This window comes from Atheta coriaria, unplaced genomic scaffold (assembly GCF_025399875.1).
Source record: "Atheta coriaria isolate IRGN ID8LTWV9N9 unplaced genomic scaffold, Caltech_Dcor_3.1 hic_scaffold_4_pilon, whole genome shotgun sequence".
Taxonomy (NCBI): domain Eukaryota; kingdom Metazoa; phylum Arthropoda; class Insecta; order Coleoptera; family Staphylinidae; genus Dalotia; species Dalotia coriaria.
Window position 1 is genome coordinate 1,387,249 of NW_027045446.1, and position 17,754 is coordinate 1,405,002.

General features: G+C 38.7%; 3 protein-coding genes and 1 long non-coding RNA gene across 4 annotated transcripts; 3 read left to right on the forward strand and 1 right to left on the reverse strand.

Moving 5' to 3' along the window:
• The first annotated feature begins 513 nt into the window (after positions 1-513).
• LOC135790625 (phenoloxidase-activating factor 2-like) lies at positions 514-2,095 on the forward strand. The gene is made up of 2 exons (XM_065300900.1): positions 514-892; positions 946-2,095. Exons 1-2 carry the CDS (start codon positions 675-677, stop codon positions 1,877-1,879), a joined length of 1,152 nt encoding a protein of 383 aa, XP_065156972.1. The 5' UTR covers positions 514-674; the 3' UTR covers positions 1,880-2,095.
• A 45-nt stretch (positions 2,096-2,140) lies between these two features.
• On the forward strand, positions 2,141-4,279 carry LOC135790626 (chitotriosidase-1-like). Its single transcript, XM_065300901.1, has 8 exons — positions 2,141-2,299; positions 2,360-2,533; positions 2,600-2,700; positions 2,767-3,026; positions 3,500-3,591; positions 3,652-3,836; positions 3,890-4,009; positions 4,063-4,279. The coding sequence occupies exons 1-8, from the start codon at positions 2,227-2,229 to the stop codon at positions 4,213-4,215; spliced, it is 1,158 nt and encodes a 385-aa protein (XP_065156973.1). The 5' UTR covers positions 2,141-2,226; the 3' UTR covers positions 4,216-4,279.
• Positions 4,280-10,572: 6,293 nt separating this feature from the next.
• LOC135790624 (uncharacterized) lies at positions 10,573-12,540 on the forward strand. The gene has a single exon (XM_065300899.1). The coding sequence runs from the start codon at positions 10,706-10,708 to the stop codon at positions 12,152-12,154; it is 1,449 nt and encodes a 482-aa protein (XP_065156971.1). The 5' UTR covers positions 10,573-10,705; the 3' UTR covers positions 12,155-12,540.
• A 4,567-nt stretch (positions 12,541-17,107) lies between these two features.
• Positions 17,108-17,500, reverse strand: LOC135791266 (uncharacterized). The gene is made up of 2 exons (XR_010547988.1): positions 17,454-17,500; positions 17,108-17,398 (listed from the first exon to the last, which is right to left on the reverse strand). It is a non-coding gene; the product is annotated as an uncharacterized lncRNA (long non-coding RNA).
• Positions 17,501-17,754: the final 254 nt, after the last annotated feature.

Sequence of the window (17,754 nt, forward strand, 5' to 3'; positions counted from 1 at the left end):
AATGGTGAAAATTGCATCCGGGGCTCGTAAATCTGTTGGATTTTGAAGATATAATAGTCGGGCGATTTTTGCGCTGTTTGATTTTTATTCCTAGGCACCTAGACGTAAAATCGTGCGCCTGCCGATAACGGAAAAACAAAAAAAACGCAGACAACCCTCTTTCTGCCTCTCGAGCGTTTTCCATCGACGGCGATGCGAAGGAATCACCGTCGTCTGTCACGTCTAAGATAAGCCGCCGCCGCCGCCTGCCTGGCTTTCATTATTCGGCGTCGTCTGCCGAACGCGCGTGGTGAAAAGTGTATTTCATCAGCGGGCGCAAGAGAGGAATGTGTACACAATGCCGATTCGCATCTGCATTCAAATTTAATTTCACGCGAAATCGATTCGCATTATACGAGGGCTGAGCTGAGCGATGGCTAAATCAACAAGTGCGTGCCGAAACTTTTCGATTTTAATTTATTTATTTTTAATTTCGACTCGCGGCGCACTTGTAGATTCCGCGCCGGTAAACACTTTGCAAATCAAACACAAACACGCGCGCGCCGAATCTCAAGACATCTGACAGCGAAATTTGTTACTAGTTTTGTTTTTCGAGGACGCACACACGCAAATTGGGCGTAGAATTCAAATCGTATCTTGTTGTTATTCGCGCGCAGTTTGACACCAACCACATCATGAGCCGGCACGTGGTTTTATTTTTACTGTCGGTTTTACTTCCAGCCACTTTGCGAGGAGGTGACGTACTGAATTTGCATTACAATGGCGAGTACAAGCAGCTACCGGATCATCCCAGTGTTCAGGAGATACAAGCAAAGTCATGTGTTTGTGTACCGCCTCATATGTGCGTGGATCATGACAAAACTTCCAATGGGGAAGGGTTTTTAGATATTAGGTAAGAAGGTCACACGAGGGAATCTACATTTTGCTTTATTTTTGACTTTGAAGGTTTGATCCTGGTCATGACTGCAAAAACTACTTTGAAATATGTTGTGAGACCCCTGTGGATCATCAACAACCTGATACTGCAAACTCAATTGGACCATCAGAAGATGTTTTAAAAGGATGTGGATTAGAACAACCTTTAGGGTTATCATTTAGAATCACAGGTAATGGTGTAAAGGCCCAATTTGGTGAGGCTCCATGGACAGTGGTCCTACTTTTACAAGCAAATGACAAATCCATGTATAAATGTGGAGGATCCTTGATAAGTTATCAAGTGGTATTGACAGCAGCCCATTGTGTGGCTGGAATGTTGGATGAAGAATGGACAATCCGCGTTGGGGAGTGGAATACCCGCAGTCAAGACGAACCTTTACCACATCAAGACCACCGCGTGAAAGAAATCCTCATACATCCACAATTTCAAACCGGGTCACTTAAAAATGACATAGCTCTACTTTTTCTTGAAGAAACCATCACACTAGCAAAAAATATCAACTTCATTTGTCTACCTCCAATGGGTTACCGCGCTGATGATACCCTCTGCGTCGCTAGCGGATGGGGTAAAGACGCATTCAAAAAAGGCAAACATTCATCAATATTAAAAAAAGTCGAGCTGCCCATCGTGTCAAGAAGCAGTTGCCTGGAAGCATTACGGTCAACGCGACTAGGAAAGTTCTATCACTTAGACAAGAGCTTTATCTGCGCCGGCGGCGAAGCCAACAAGGATACGTGCAAAGGCGACGGCGGCAGCCCGTTAGTATGCCCGCTCCCGGGGCATCCGGGCAAGTGGGTGCAGGTGGGCATCGTTTCGTGGGGCATCGGCTGCGGCGAGAGCAACACGCCAGGTGTTTACGCCAACGTGGCGCTCTACCGGGATTGGGTGGATAAGCAGTTGGAAGCGCGCGGTCTGGACGTCGCTGTATATAAGTACGAATAAATATTTGCCGAAGGGTTCAGCAACTCTCAGCAAACTGCAGTAAATCTTTCTTAGACGCGCAAATTCCGTGGTTAAAACTTTAAACCTCTTGCTTGCACAACTTGCATGGGGAAAAACCGAAGGCAAACGGAAACTATCACTTAGAGATAAAATTTCATAACGAAAACTAGCGAAACTAATTGATTTTAAATCAGTGCTAATAGTGTGTTTATCAGTCAAGAATAAATTGTATAAGTACATGGCAAATATTTGTTATCTTATCATTTACCTTTAAAAATATAGAAATACTCATCAAACGATAGAAAGTGAATTAGTTTTGATTTATTTCTTATAGAAAACGATTCAAAATGATTTTATTTTGGGTAATTTCATTAAGTTTCCTTTCGGTTAATTTAATTTCTGCCGAGGAATGCCCAACAGGTAAGTTTTAACCTTTTAAAAATCAAAAAATCATAAAAAACTAAACAAATTTTACATCAGGACCAAAAATCGTGTGTTACTACTCAAGCTGGGCTTATTACCGTCAAGATATCGGCTTTTTTGACACTACCAACATAGACACTTCATTATGCACCCACGTTGTCTACTCCTTCGTCGGAATGAATCTAAACCTAGCAGTTGATTACATTGATCAGAACGTAGACGTTTCTCATGGTAAAAAAAAATTAAAACCCAAAAACAAATTCGTTATTAATATTAAACTTCCTTCTGAAAAATAAGGCGGCCTGAGAAACTTTACAGACCTCAAAGTGCAGAACCCATGTCTGAAGACCATCCTCGCGATTGGCGGTTGGAACGAAGGCTCACGAAAGTATTCAGTGGCAAGTCTTAGAATATTTTATTCCGTGTTTTGAATATGAATATTTAATACGCGCGAATATTTCCAGATGGCATCTACCGATAAGTCGCGCGAGGATTTCGTCGAAAGCGCGTTGCGTTTCCTTGTCGCTTTTAACTTTGACGGATTGGACGTAGATTGGGAATATCCAGGTCAGCGCGGAGGTATAGCCGAAGACAAGCAGAATTTTGTTTTGCTATTGAAGCAAATGCATTCACGATTTAGCAAATGGGACTTGGAAATCTCCATCGCTGCTCCAATCGTATCTTCACTTTTGGAAGAAGGATATGATGTGCCAGAAATTAGCAAGTAAACAAACTATATCTATCTATCAATATATATAAAAATGAATTGCTGTTCGTTAGTCTCGCTAAAACTCGAGAACGGCTGAACGGATTTATCTTATCTTGGTCTTGAATTATTCGTGGAGGTCTAGGGAAGGTTTAAAAGGTGAGAAAAATTCGAATAATTGCCGGGAAAATCCTCAAAACAGCTCTTTTCTATAGAATAAAATTTGACATTGAGATTCAATCATAGTTATAGTTAAATAGTTGAATTCGAGATGGCGCGCTGAAGTGCATTATTGACAAAACTTTATATAATTAATTTCTTTAATTTAAAATTGCTAATCTTATTGATAGAATTGACTCATACTACGAGTATGTCTAGAACAAGAGAGTAAAAACGAATTACATTTTTATTAAACACTGCCGGAACGAAGTCGCGGGCAACAGCTAGTTAAGAATAAAATTATTTTCTATAACTTAATTTGATATTTTTAGATATGTTAATCATGTGTCCCTAATGGCCTATGATTACACCGCTACTACTTCAGAAACAGTGGGATTGATGGCTCCAATTAGCGAAATTGTAAGTCAAGATTTAAAAAAATAAAATTTTACCCAAGAAATATAAATAATCATGATTTTAATAGGAAAAAGTGTTGACCTATGGTTAGGAAAAGGTTTTTCCCAAGAAAAATTAATTCTAGGCCTTCCCAGCTATGCCAGAAGCTACAATTTGAAGGATCCTGAAGAACATGACATCGGAGCATTGACTGACGGTATGGGTAAAGCTGGTCTTTATACTGGGGAGCAAGGATTCTTAAGTTACTACGAGGTATTGCAAACAACACTAAATTTTTAAATATTTTCGTAAAAAATAATTTTTAGCTCCAAAGATATCTCCAAACTGGATCATATGAAACCGACTGCTCAAATGATGGTAACTGTTACGCTTATTACAAAAACGACTGGTTTAGTTATGATGACACAGATACCTACAACGCCAAGGTAAATATTTCCTATGTTATTTAAAAAATTTGTTAAAAAAAATATTTTTTTAGATTGATTACGCGGTAAACAAAGGTCTGGGAGGAATTATGCTGTGGACTTTGGACACGGATGACTTTGGCGGCATATACGGCAAAAAATACCCTCTTCTGAACTCTATCAAAGACAAGCTGGAGACTGCTTACCGTCTTAAGCACTCTGTTTAAATCTATAATTTTAATATTTTAACACTCTCCGAGTGGTGGAAAAGTAAAAAAGTTAATCCGCGCATTCTTTGAGTTTCGAGTAAATTCCTGCCTTAATTTTCCCGCACCAGGTTTTTCACTTTATGCGCTCCGGCGTTTTCTTTTTTCCGGCTTTTATTTGCGCTGGCTTTCGGCGTAATAAAGTGATAAAGAGCAGGCTCTGCAGCGTCCGACCGGAGTTCGTCTTAAGCCTCGGCTTGATTAACTCGCCGATTTTAAAAAGCACTTTATCCCGATTTTCAACGCGATTGAAACAAAAAAAAATAATAACGCCTCAATAAGAATATGATTTTTTTCGGCAAGTTTCCTAAAGGTGCTATCGATTGGATGCTTTTGTGAGTGACTGCGTTGCAGGACGTTAAGTTGAAAAGTTGTTCTCTAATCGCATTAAATGGAAGAGACGAAAGCTCGCTGGCGCGCACTTTGGGGTCGCTTGTACACACTTCTATAAAACAATATAATCAGATTGTACGCAGATTACACGCCGGGTGGGAAACTTTTTTAATTCAAGTTTGTTAACGGCGACTTTATAAGCCATTCGCAGATTACAGCCAGCAAGCCGGCGGGGGTTGCATACATCTGATTAACAGCGCAGTTAACGAGTGGCCAGCGTCGGCGTTCTTTTAACGCGTTTTAATGCTAACGTCCGGGTTTTTGGCGGCGGCGAAGAGAAAAAAAGGTGCTCACATTAAAGATACGCGCCGCGATAACCGTGCCGGGAGGGAGGGAGGGGAATGCGAGAATGCGGAATGGTGAGAAGTCAAATCGTTCGACGACTCCAGACGGTCGGGGTGTAAATGTAAAGGGATGGGATATTGAAGCGAGGAAACGAAAATATACTAGCGCACATATCGCTCCCGGTGAACAAATGGATCCGAAGGTGATTCCATTTTCCGCATCATTAGTTTCCACTTTTAACGCCTGCTCCTTTGAGCAAAAATAATAAAAAAGAACGCCCGAAGAGAAGAAAAACTCTTTTGCTCACAACGCGAGGAATTCGCGCGCGGGATGTGGTAGTGGTGGACGATTACGAATGCCGGCGGCAAATCGAGCGGGCGGCGGCGGCGGCGGCTGCAAATGCAAATCTGAAAACGCGTCGGCGAAAACATTACTTTGATTACAAGCGGCGTGCCGAATTGAATTCGCGACGTGCGGCGCACATCGACATTGAACACAACGCGTTGTGCGCTGCTAATCGTTTGCCGGGCGACAGTCGATTTTACGCGCGGCAATTATTCGAATTGAAATAAAGTTTACACTTTTACAAGTGTTCAAATATTTCCCTTTCATTAAATCTATTCGCCTGCGTCATAAAAAGTAATACTAAGTAATAAATTTACGCAAACCGGAAACGTGCACAACTGATGGTAGTCTTCGAGGCTTTCTTTCATAATTTTATGATTTACATAATCGTCGAAAAGTTGGTGGTGGCTTATGGGCTTTTGATTTTTATTATGCCGAAAAATGTTAGTCATAAAAAGCCTCCTTTACTGCTTCCGGTTACGCTTAGTATCTTCAAAATTGTTTGAACAGAAAAAAACTTATAATTTGAAAAAATTTCGATTAAAAATTATAAAAAACATTTTTTCTGTTTTTTTTTGTAAAGAAAAAAATGACAATGCGACAAACAAACAAACCAGCCCTGAGGGGTAGTTATTTCGATTTCGTTTAATCAATTGCGGATTGTATTAGTGCGCATTATTCCGCGCACGTGCGCAAACCTGTAGCCGTGTAGCGAATGCACGAAGAACGCCGCTGTGTTCTTTTCGCATCCTTGCCTTTTCTGTACTCTTAAAATGCGCTTTTCCTTGCGAAAACTTCGCATCGACTGGAAGCAATAATTCGCAAGAAATTACTTTGAAGTTTAAACATTTTCCACAACCCGCAAAAACACGCAAAATATACGATTGATGTACACCGAATAAAAACACGCAAAAAAAATCTTATAAATAAAATATTTTCTACTTTTAACCATCAAGATTTTACTTTTGAAAAGCTTTTTTCATCAAAAACAAAACCAAACAAAACAAGGATTGAGCTTTTATAGGAGCTTTCTGCTGTCGTCTTAAAATTTATACACATTTTAATAAAGAGGCGTTAATATTTTCGCCGATAAAATCAATACTTGCGATGACAAGCCAAACACAAAATGCCAAAAACATTTATGACGCACGCAAACATGACGTATGCGCTTTATGACCAACCACGCACCCTTTCACCCGCTTGTAGTTTATTGGGCCGCAACTTCCGCGCCGATAATTTACCGTTGCGATCCAGCGCCGAAAACTGTCGTGTACACCTTATTGAGGTCCTGCGGATTCCGCTGGATTTCCGGTTTGAAGTTGTCCGAGCGAAAAGGTCACTTTCGGGAGTTTCTCGCGACCGCGCGCGGCTGATATTTCGTTACCGGCTTTTCGATAATTTATAATATCGTGTAATTAGATAGTGGCATAACTTTACAAAACTCCCCCGCAATGCAAAACGGGGAAAGGGTAAAGTTGCAAACACGTGATGAAACTTTCAAATGCAGAAACACGCATTGAATATGATTTTATTTTCGCAAAAAAAAGTTTCGCTGATTGCCGCGTTGGGATGTAAATCAACACCTCAAAAAATTCAAAACTTTGTAATCGAATCGAACCCACTACAACAAATAGAAAAGCTACAAGCTGCGCAACACACAAGTGAAATGAAGTGGCTCATGATGAATGGGCGTCCGGCTGCGGTATTGCTTAGGTCAACTCATATATTCTTAACTTGTCGAACTTTGTTATTGGTTCGGCTTGGGAAAGCCCCGTAATTCGGCGCCTAATACGCGTGTGTAAACTTTGAAAACAAATTACCGGCATCCCTAATTACACCCGCCACCAGAACGCAAAAAAATCGCGCTCCGAACATTAATTTTATTTTCGTTTCAATATAGAATGCGCGCGCGCGGGTAAAACTTGAACGTCATTAAAAAGTTGCCGGAAAGCAGAGTCGAAATCGGTGTCGGTGTCGAGAGTTTTTAATTCTATTCGTCGATAATCGGCAACATGGTGAGCCTCAGGTGAGCGCATGTGGCGAAAGTAGTTGCACACGCCGGAAAGCCGCAAAACTTTCTTAATCAGGTGTTGAGCGCGTTGCTCTGCGCCGGAATATTTTTACGAATCCAACGCCAGCCAAGTTTCCGAAACTGGCGAACACGGATTCATTTACGCCCCCAGCCGACTTGTGTATTTGCGCATTAAACGGGCGAGCGGAAACTTTTTTTCTTGCCGAGGCAAACCGGAAAAGTTTGCATAACGAGCCGCGACAAGATTTTCATCATTGCGCGAATAAATCATTTCAAGTGACAATCCATTATTGCAAATCCCATACCTTAACGACTTAAAGTACAAAACTTTTACATAAATAAATAATTATAATCTAAATCCACCCAAAAATAAAATTTGTAATTGTATTTTTTCCTCTTTTGAAAAATACAAGAGGAAAAAATTCACTTTGCTTTTATTTTTTCCATGTCGTTGCGCTTGAAATTTGCATCCGAATAAGTTCCGCTCGGCGACTCGCGTCCGACTAGGCTTTGGAAAATTATGCCGAAACCAGCAACCTGCCTCAATATAATTCAACATGTATGGGGTTTGCGTACGCCGCAGGATACAATCCTTCGGACGCATAAACTACAAATTCATTTCAATCCCTGGTTGCCCTTTTTCCTTAGCTGCACTCGCGGGACACCGAATACAAATTCAAGCAAAACAAATTTTAATAAATTCTAGTTTGGATTCCTGTCTTAGAAAATGAGATAAGATAACGCCGGCGATGCTGTCGTCGTCTTGTTGTGTTCTTGTTTACTACGTTGACGGCGTAGTTAATCTCAAGTTGACGACGAGCACGAGCTACTTTGAAATTATTCAACGATTAAGTGCCGGTATGCGTTGACTAAGCGCGCAATTATATCCTTAATTAATGAGCATCTTGTTACACTTTCAACGCCTACTAATAAACAACTTGTTTAGGTATAATGATATTATTTAAAAAAATTCAATTCAAGTAATTCAGATAATTATACAGGGTGTTCATGGGGTTGTTTTGTAAAATTCAGTTGAAACTCATTTACCGATCGAAAGTTTCTTGCTAAATTTAAGTTTAAAGTGATTCTCATAATTATACAGGGTGTATACAGAGTAATTTTGTTGAATTCAGTCGAAATTAATTTACCGATTGCGTTTTGATCAAATTGGACGGTTGATAAATTGATAAAATCAAAACAACGTCGCTATAATGACATTATATAGAAAAATAAATATACAGGGTGTTGGAAATGTAGTTTCGTTGCCTTCACTCAAAATTGATTTGCAGATAGAATATTTCTTGCTAAATTTAAGTCCTAAATGATTCCCATAGTTATACAGGGTGTTCAAAGGGATGTTTTGCAAAAAATAGTCGGAAATAATTTACCGATTGAATGTTTTTGTCTAAATTTAAGGTTCAGGTGATTCCCGTAATTATACAGGGTGTATACGGGGTAGTTTTGTTGAATTTTGCCTAAGTTAAGTAACTGATCGAGTTTTGATCAAATTGGACGGTTGATAAATTCATAACAACGTAGCTATAATGACATTATATAGAAAAATAATTATACAGGGTGTTCTTAATGTAGATTTGTTGAATTTAGTCAAAATTGATTCCCAGATTAAATGTTTCTTGCTAAATTTTAGCTTGAAATAATTCCCATAATTATACAGGGTGTCTGAGATGTATTTTTGTTGATTTGAATCAAAATTAAGTGTTGCACGTGGGTTGAGCTGTTGACAAATTCAAAACAGCGTAAAATGACATGTATCTCATGTCGTGTGTACCCAATTTTTCTGCAGACGATTCCACCTGTCCAGTTTAACTCCCCGGGAGCTGCCTTTGGCCCCGAAGAAAATTGAATAACAAACATTCATCATCTACAATTTTCGCTCACTATTTTCGCAGCAGCGCGCGCGCGAATGCAAATAGCATCGCGTTTCCGGCTACACTTTCTTGCTGCCGTCCTCCTGCCCCCGCCTGCTCGCCCCCGCGCTCGCCAAATAAGCAATTCGCCCAGGCAGACATAAAATATTAAGACTCTCTCGTCGGGAAATCTGCACGTTCGATAAATTCGCTCGGGCGGCCGCGCTCGCACGCGCGCATTGTGCAAATATACAATACAATGGCGCGGATCGCGCTCATGAATAGTGGATAAGTTATAACAAGATCGGCATAATGCCGAGCGCCGTAAGAAAACGTAATCGGAAATGCATTTCAGTTTCCTGCTACACTTACGCCTTACATCCAGCGGCAAGTAATACGTAAGTAGGAAGCGAAACTCAATTCACGAACAAATTTTATTAATCAAAATGATGCTTGTTTCTGACGTCCGCCGCGCGCGAGTGTGTTTTATATTGCGACCACGTCTCTTCGACAACGACGGCGACGAGAAGATGAAGACGATTTATAAATCGAACGTCATCGAATCGGTGACTGCGCGCGCGCGCCCGCCAAAATTTATACATTTCCGAATGAAAAATGACCGGAAATTGGCCATGAATCTCCGCGCACTTCGGCGAGACGCATTTTCACACATTCATCTCCAGAGCGAAATAAATGTCTTTTTGAGATGGGTGAAAAATATAAATAAGCACCACGCGACGTGAAACATTATTGAACATTATAGAAGACGTTATAGATCATATACACGCGACTTGATATATACTTCAGTATTAATTTCAAAGCAAATATTTTATGATACTCATCAAACATGTCCGACTTCCGGAATAATATTTCCACAGCATTTAAAAGTAAAATTCCGAAAACAAATTGCACAAACGCAACATCGAGAAATAGCGTGTTTTTGTTTTTATTTTTCCGAAGCACTTCGCCTGCTCACACATTGTAGCCGTAGCACAGTCGATATGATTGTTTTTATAAGGCGAGCGCGAAACGAAAAGTCCATTGTGGAGAGCAACAATGCCGTCTGCAAACATCCGCACATGCTTCGCATCCTTTTTGTTTCGTCCTTTTTCGCCACGCGGTATTGCTATCCGCATTGTATCACAACGATGCGCGTCTTCGTGAGATTTATCGATTTCTAAACGTTTCCTTAAATCCAAACCAAACCACCGACCGCGACGCAGTGAAAAACTCCGAGCGTATCAAACATCCTTTGTTTTTTTTTGTGGTTTATTTCCCAAGACCGGCTTCTTATTATTACACCACGACAATAAATTTCGTGTCGAATTAATTGTGCAACATTTAATAATTGAATAAATAAATCATCAAATGTTTCTTTCAACAAAATAATTCAAAAGTGAACAATCGCAATATGCGTGCGGGGTTCAAAGTGATGCCAAAGTCACGCTAATTATAAACCACGCATTCAAACGAAAATAACCCACAAAGCGACGCGGAATTATTTGCAATTTTAAGGTCAGTGTCGAGCATGTCGCCAAAGCTAGAAGTCCTACCATTAAGCTACCTCTGTCTAAAATGTGTCTCCAATCTACTCGTCCACTGCCTGGGCAGCGAGGAGCCCTGCGACGATCAGACCCTCACAAATTACCTCTCCGAAGCCACCGGGGAAGTCCTACAGGACATCATTAAACGTGTACTGAGTTCGGAGAACTTGGACGCTTCCACACGCTTCAGTTGTCTGCGGGTATCCCTGCGTGAAGATGTCCGCAGATTGGACACTGGGATGTTCCCACAATTTTACTACGAAGCCATTTTGGAGGTTATCCGAACCAAGGCGCCAGGTTTACAACATTTGAACCTGCATGGAGTGTGGTTGAGAGAATACCCGACGCTTTTGATCAGTGTTATAGAAAAACTGAAGAATTTGAAGGTGTTGATCATTCCGCACATGGCGGATGATCTAGTGCTACAAACCGCGATCAAATGTGACCAGTTGACTGTGTTGGACATTTCGGGAGAGTGTAATTTCACGCGGGAAGGTCTAATGACCTTGAAAAGTGATACTTTGAAAGTTTTAAGTATTGGTATGTTCGGGAAAGCGAATGTATGTGATATTTCCTATGTGGATCGTGATGATGCCGAAGAAGAAAAGGTGATAGTGTCTTTAATCAAAAACTTCCCGAATCTGAACGTGTTGAAGACTTTTTCGTTCATTGGGGGCGCCTTGAAGAGTATTCAACAATCCGATCCAACTTTTAGGACTAAACTTAAATATATCCACGATACCCGCACAAGTTTAGAATCTCTGGACGCCATTGCTTACCTTTGTCCAAATCTGGAGAGTGTCCATTTCAACTCGCCGCAAGATGGCGTCATCAGTAAACTCGGCTGCCTGAAACGTCTGAATTCATTGAAGGTGTCCGCATGCCGCGCTGATGAACTCCAAGACTATCTCAACCGGCACGGTGATAAACTGCAATTCCTCAAAGTGAATCTCCTGCGGGATACAAGTGTTTTTGATGTTAGTCAATTGTGTATTGCATGCCCGGAGCTACGAACGCTCGAGTTGTACAAATGCAACCGGCTGGCGTGCCTGCAGCCCGATAATTATTTTCTGGCGCTGGAGAGTCTGGAGATGTTGTACTGTTCGGTGGGCGATGCGTTGGTGAGATACTTCCTGATGAACACGCCATTCCTGCGGCGACTGCTCGTCGGCGACGTCGTCCGCATGACGGACGGCGACGTTTTCCGGCTGTGCGCCGACTGTGAGTTCGCCTCGCTGGAGGAGCTTTGGCTTTCGAATGCCCGCGGGCTGACGCTCACCAGCGTCGAGCTGCTGATGGGGCATTGTCCTAGACTGCGCGTCCTCGGGCAGCTCAACGGCTGGGACATCACGCCGGACGATATGGATCTGCTACGTGCAGTCATACTCTCCACGAATACTGATTTAACTCTGCTGCCGATTGAAACAGGTTGAAAATCATAACACACGTTGTTCTAAAATGATAAAAATAGACATGAGTCAAGACAGAAATGTTTTGTGTGTAAAATTAGTGTAATGCGTTGTTGCAATACTTACATGGATGTAAATTTATCACCTGGTGATAATTATAACTCTTTGAAACACCTGTATTATCAGTTTTTTGTGCAGAAACGGACAATTCACAGCAACACACGCACGTTTCTCATAACCAAATAATTTTAGCGGGTGAAGTTACTACAGCAGCGCCCTCTATTTCGGTACTTACAGAAACTGCTAAGGAGGGCGCTGTTTTATGAAACATTGAAGGTCACTGAAAAAAGATAAACTTTATATTATTATGGTGCTAAAATGATACAAATACACTTTATTTACATTAAAAATCCATGATTATCTTTATTTTACTCACCAAACAACAGCTGATACTAAGATTTGTCTTAATATAGGATGATTATTCAGTGCTAAAAAGTGAGGTTATATTAGTTTTTGTACGAATTTTGATGTATTGCAATGTTTATTGCTATTACAACTTATTATTATACTTACAGAAAGCCCAATTCGTCATCTGGTTGTGAATACATCTTTTATTACGGTGTAATTCTCACTTTTTACTCTTAAAACAACGAATTTACATCAACCCACGCGTAGTCAACACTTGTCACAGCTTACAAAACCACCACCGAGGGCGCGCTGCTTCAATAAATCATGACGTCACAATATCTGATGAGTGTATGGTGGGAAGTATATAATTCCATGAATAAATTACATTGTGGGTATTAATTACTGATATTCTAATTTACTAAGGTGTTTTACGGTTTTACGCTCGGCGCGCATTAAAGTTATGAAAATTAAAGAGGTTCCCCACCAGCTATAGGAGTGATGCCAAAATCCATTTCGAACGGCAGTCAAGCTATTTAAAATAAGTAGCTTACGCCGCCACGCGTGCACGTGTCGTGTGTGTTTATGAGCAAACTTTTAGTTCTCATTAAATATTGAGCACACGGCGCGCGCGAGAGGAAGCGCACACAGAGCCAGTATTACATATTTAAGCAGCTTCGTGCAATAACAAACCAAACAGGCGCGATGCGCGCACAAAATTCAAATTTTGACGCAAATAAATGATGCGAATAAAATTCGTTAACGGAAACCGGAAAAACAATCAATTTAAGAGCACTGGTTGGGGTTTTAATTGGTTTCGCCGTCAGTGAAGTGTCAAATTGTAAAAGCAACAACTGCATCTAATTGAATTCGTACCGAAACTAAAATACTGTATTTTATTCTATTGTGGATGGGAATAGATGGTAAACATATGTTTGCGTATGAAACGTCTGGGTTTATTTACGATGGTGAGCAGAGCAGCCTTTAAAACAACTAAACGTATGAACTTTATGACACTCATGCATTACCGCCTCGCTGCGACGTATTCTCGCCCTCTTTGTTTTCTTGCCCGCGTCCTTTTCGCTTCCTGTTTATGCATCCGGGTATCCGGCTTAGGCAACACGGATTCTAACCCCTCGAATCTCGTGGAGCAGTGTTGGCTTAGCAGGATTTGTGCAACAAACAATGGCGCAAACTTTTTCCTCGCCTGGTTTTGGGTGGAGAGTAAAGAGCAATCAGTGAACATTATTATAAATCATGGAAGTCTTTTGAGGAGAAGTTGGTGCGTGAAATTTGATGGTTCGATGCGTTTGGGGTGAAAGTGCATACATGCACAGGGATGAAGGGAGAAATTGTGAAAGGAATGATGGCGTCTGCAGGTTTGTAGCATTTATCTTGCGATGCGCGTGTGGGGGAAGAGCAGGTGCAGATTTTGCCACCCTGTCAGTAAACCACTCAGAGGTGGATGACTGCACAAGGGTGTTTTATCGAAATAGTATAAATGCATTGGAATGTAGAGAAAATTGTCGAATTTTAAGGTTTTTCATAGTCAGGATTATTAAAAAATCTAATCGCATCTAAATTTTTGATTAAAATAATTTTTTTTTATTATTTTCAGTTCAGATTTTAGATATGTTATTAGGTTGTTTTATAGAGAATTTAATGTAGATTTCGAAACTTCCATCCGTTCTTGTCTATCTTCTTTAGTTTACGTGATGTTCGCGATTAAATAAAATGGGCAAAAATTGAAAAATGTCACTTTTAAGCACTTTTAGTCGCATTTTTCGACCTTTTACTCTAAGAAATATAATCATTTTATATTTTAATCTGATAGAGAATTTTCCAATCTTTCAGAATCAACAATTCGTTGGTAACAATCGCTTTTAGTTTAAGAGATATGAATTTTCAAAAATCGTCGAAAAAAGTATCCAGCACCCCTTGGCAATTTTTCTTAAGAATTAAAATTTCATCTCTCAGATTTCCGTTTTAACTAGCCTCTCTAATAGAGAAGAGTTCGTAGATTAAGACGCTGTGATCGGATCTTAATTATCTCTTTTAGTTTACTAGATATTCGCGATTGAATAAAAGGGGCAAAATTTGATAAATGTCACTTTTAGCACTTTTAGTTGCGGTTTTCGACCTTGTGCTGTAGGAAATATAATTATTTTATATTTTTATCTGATAGAGAATTTTCCAATCTTTCAGAATCAACAATTCGTTGGTAACAATCGCTTTTAGTTTAAGAGATATGAATTTTCAAAAATCGTGGAAAAAAGTATCAAACACCCCCTTGGCAATTTTTTCTTAAGGATGAAAATTTTATCTCCCAAATTTCCGTTTTAACTAGCCTATCGTATAGAGAATAGTCCGTAAATTAAGACGCTGCAATCGGATCTTAATTATCTCTTTTAATTTACGAGATATTCGCGATTGAAGAAAATTGGCAAAAATTGAAAAATGTCACTTTTTAGTACTTTTAGTCGCATTTTTCGACCTTTTAGTTTATGAAATATAATTATTTTATACTTTAATCTGATAGAGAATTTTCCAATCTTTCAGAATCTGCAATTTGTTGGTTGCTATCGCTCTTAGTTTAAGAGATATTAAATATTAAAAATCGTCGAAAAAAAGTATCAAGCACCCCCCCTAGGCAATTTTTTTCTTAAGGATGAAAATTTTATCTCTCAAATTTCCATTTTAACTATCCTATCTTATAGAGAAAAGTCCATAGATTAAGACGCTGCGATCGGATCTTAATTATCTCTTTTAGTTTACGAGATATTCGCGATTAATTAAAATGGGCAAAAAATGCAAATTGTCACTTTTTAGCACTTTTAGTCGCGTTTTTCGACCTTTTACTGTAGGAAATATAATCATTTTATATTTTAATCTGATAGAGAATTTTCCTATCTTCCAGAATCAACAATTTGTTGGTAACTATCTCTTTTAGTTTAAGAGATATGAATTTTTGAAAATCGTCGAATAAAAGTATCAAGCACCCCCCCTTGACAATTTTTTTCTTAAGGATGAAAATTTTATTTCTCAAATTTCCATTTTAACTATCCTATCTTATAGAGAAGAGTCCATAGATTAAGAGCTGCGATCGGATCTTAATTATCTCTTTTAGTTTACGAGATATTCGCAATTGAAGAAAATTGGCTAAAATTAAAAATTTCACTTTTTAGCACTTTTAGTCGCGTTTTTCGACCTTTTACTCTAACAAATATAATCATTTTATACTTTAATCTGATAGAGAATTTTCCAATCTTTCTGAATCAGCAATTCGTTGGTAACTATCTCTTTTAGTTTAAGAGATATGAATTTTTGAAAATCGTCGAATAAAAGTATCAAGCACCCCCCCTTGACAATTTTTTTCTTAAGGATGAAAATTTTAACTCTCAAATTGCCATTTTAACTATCCTATCTTATAGAGAAAAGTCCATAGATTAAGACGCTGCGATCGGATCTTAATTATCTCTTTTAGTTTACGAGATATTCGCAATTGAAGAAAATTGGCAAAAATTGAAAAATGTCACTTTTAGTACTTTTAGTTGCGTTTTTCGTCCTTTTACTCTAAGAAATATAATCATTTTATATTTTAATCTGATAGAGAATTTTCCAATCTTTCAGAATCAACAATTCGTTGGTTGCTATCGCTCTTAGTTTAAGAGATATTAATTATTAAAATCGTCGAAATAAAGTATCAAGCACCCCCTTGGCAATTTTTTCTTAAGGATGAAAATTTTACCTCTCAAATTTCCATTTTAACTATCCTATCTTATAGAAAAAGTCCATAGATTAAGACGCCGCGATCGGATCTTAATTATCTCTTTTAGTTTACGAGATATTCGCAATTGAAGGAAATTGGCTAAAATTAAAAATTTCACTTTTAGCACTTTTAGTCGCGTTTTCGACCTTTTACTCTAAGAAATATAACCATTTTATACTTTAATCTGATAGAGAATTTTCCAATCTTTCTGAATCAGCAATTTGTTGGTTGCTATCGCCCTTAGTTTAAGAGATATTAATTATTAAAATCGTCGAAAAAAGTATCAAGCACCCCCTTGGCAATTTTTTCTTAAGGATGAAAATTTTACCTCTCAATTTCCATTTTAACTATCCTATCTTATAGAGAAGAGTCCATAGATTAAGAAGCTGCGATCGGATCTTAATTATCTCTTTTAGTTTACGAGATATTCGCAATTGAAGAAAATTGGCTAAAATAAAAAATTTCACTTTTAGCACTTTTAGTCGCGTTTTTCGACCTTTTACTCTAAGAAATATAATCATTTTATACTTTAATCTGATAGAGAATTTTCCAATCTTTCCGAATCAACAATTCGTTGGTAACTATCGCTTTTAGTTTAAGAGATATGAATTTTTGAAAATCGTCGAAAAAAGTATCAAGCACCCCCTTGGCAATTTTTCTTAAGGGTAAAATTTTACCTCTCAGATTTCCGCTTTAACTATCTTATGTTATAAAAATAGGTCATAGAATAGTCTCTACGATTTATACCTATTTATCTCTTTTAGTTTACGAGATATTCGCAATCTACATTTGTAAAACGAAAGTTATGCAGAAAAATAAGAATTTTATTATACCATTAGCGGATTGACCATAATCATAACAAACCAGCAATTATTTTTGAAAAATTGATTACTTTATCCACCTTTGTTGAAAACAGGTACATCAACAAAGGGATCAACAGCGGTATCAGCAGTTTCTACATCAAAGATTGGCAGGTCTTCAATCGAAAAGCTGTGATCTGCTATTGAAGGCATGCTTTCCGGGATAACGTTATTGGCACTACTGTAGAATGGGGCAGCATAGACTCCAACTACCAAAGCAAGCAAAGCAAAAAGCTAAAAGTACAATTGTTTTATTTTTTATGAGTTATAGGTATTTTTAGGTACTTACTGATGTAGTCATGTTGTTTTTATTCATGTTGCTGTTTGAATAATCACACACACTGGTACCATTGAAACGGATTTCTTGTCTATTTATGTATACTTGTGAAGTGCAATCATACGATTATAAATAGCAATATTATGTAAATAACTCTGGAAATATTTTGAACAGGTGTTGAGGAGTCTCGATAACAAATAGTTTAATGTATGTCAAGCTGTGTTAATAATAATTCATAAATTGTCTTATCTTGTAGAGCATTCAGAAAGCACTCTTCAAACCGTTCGTTTCTATCGTTTTTAGTTTAGGAGAT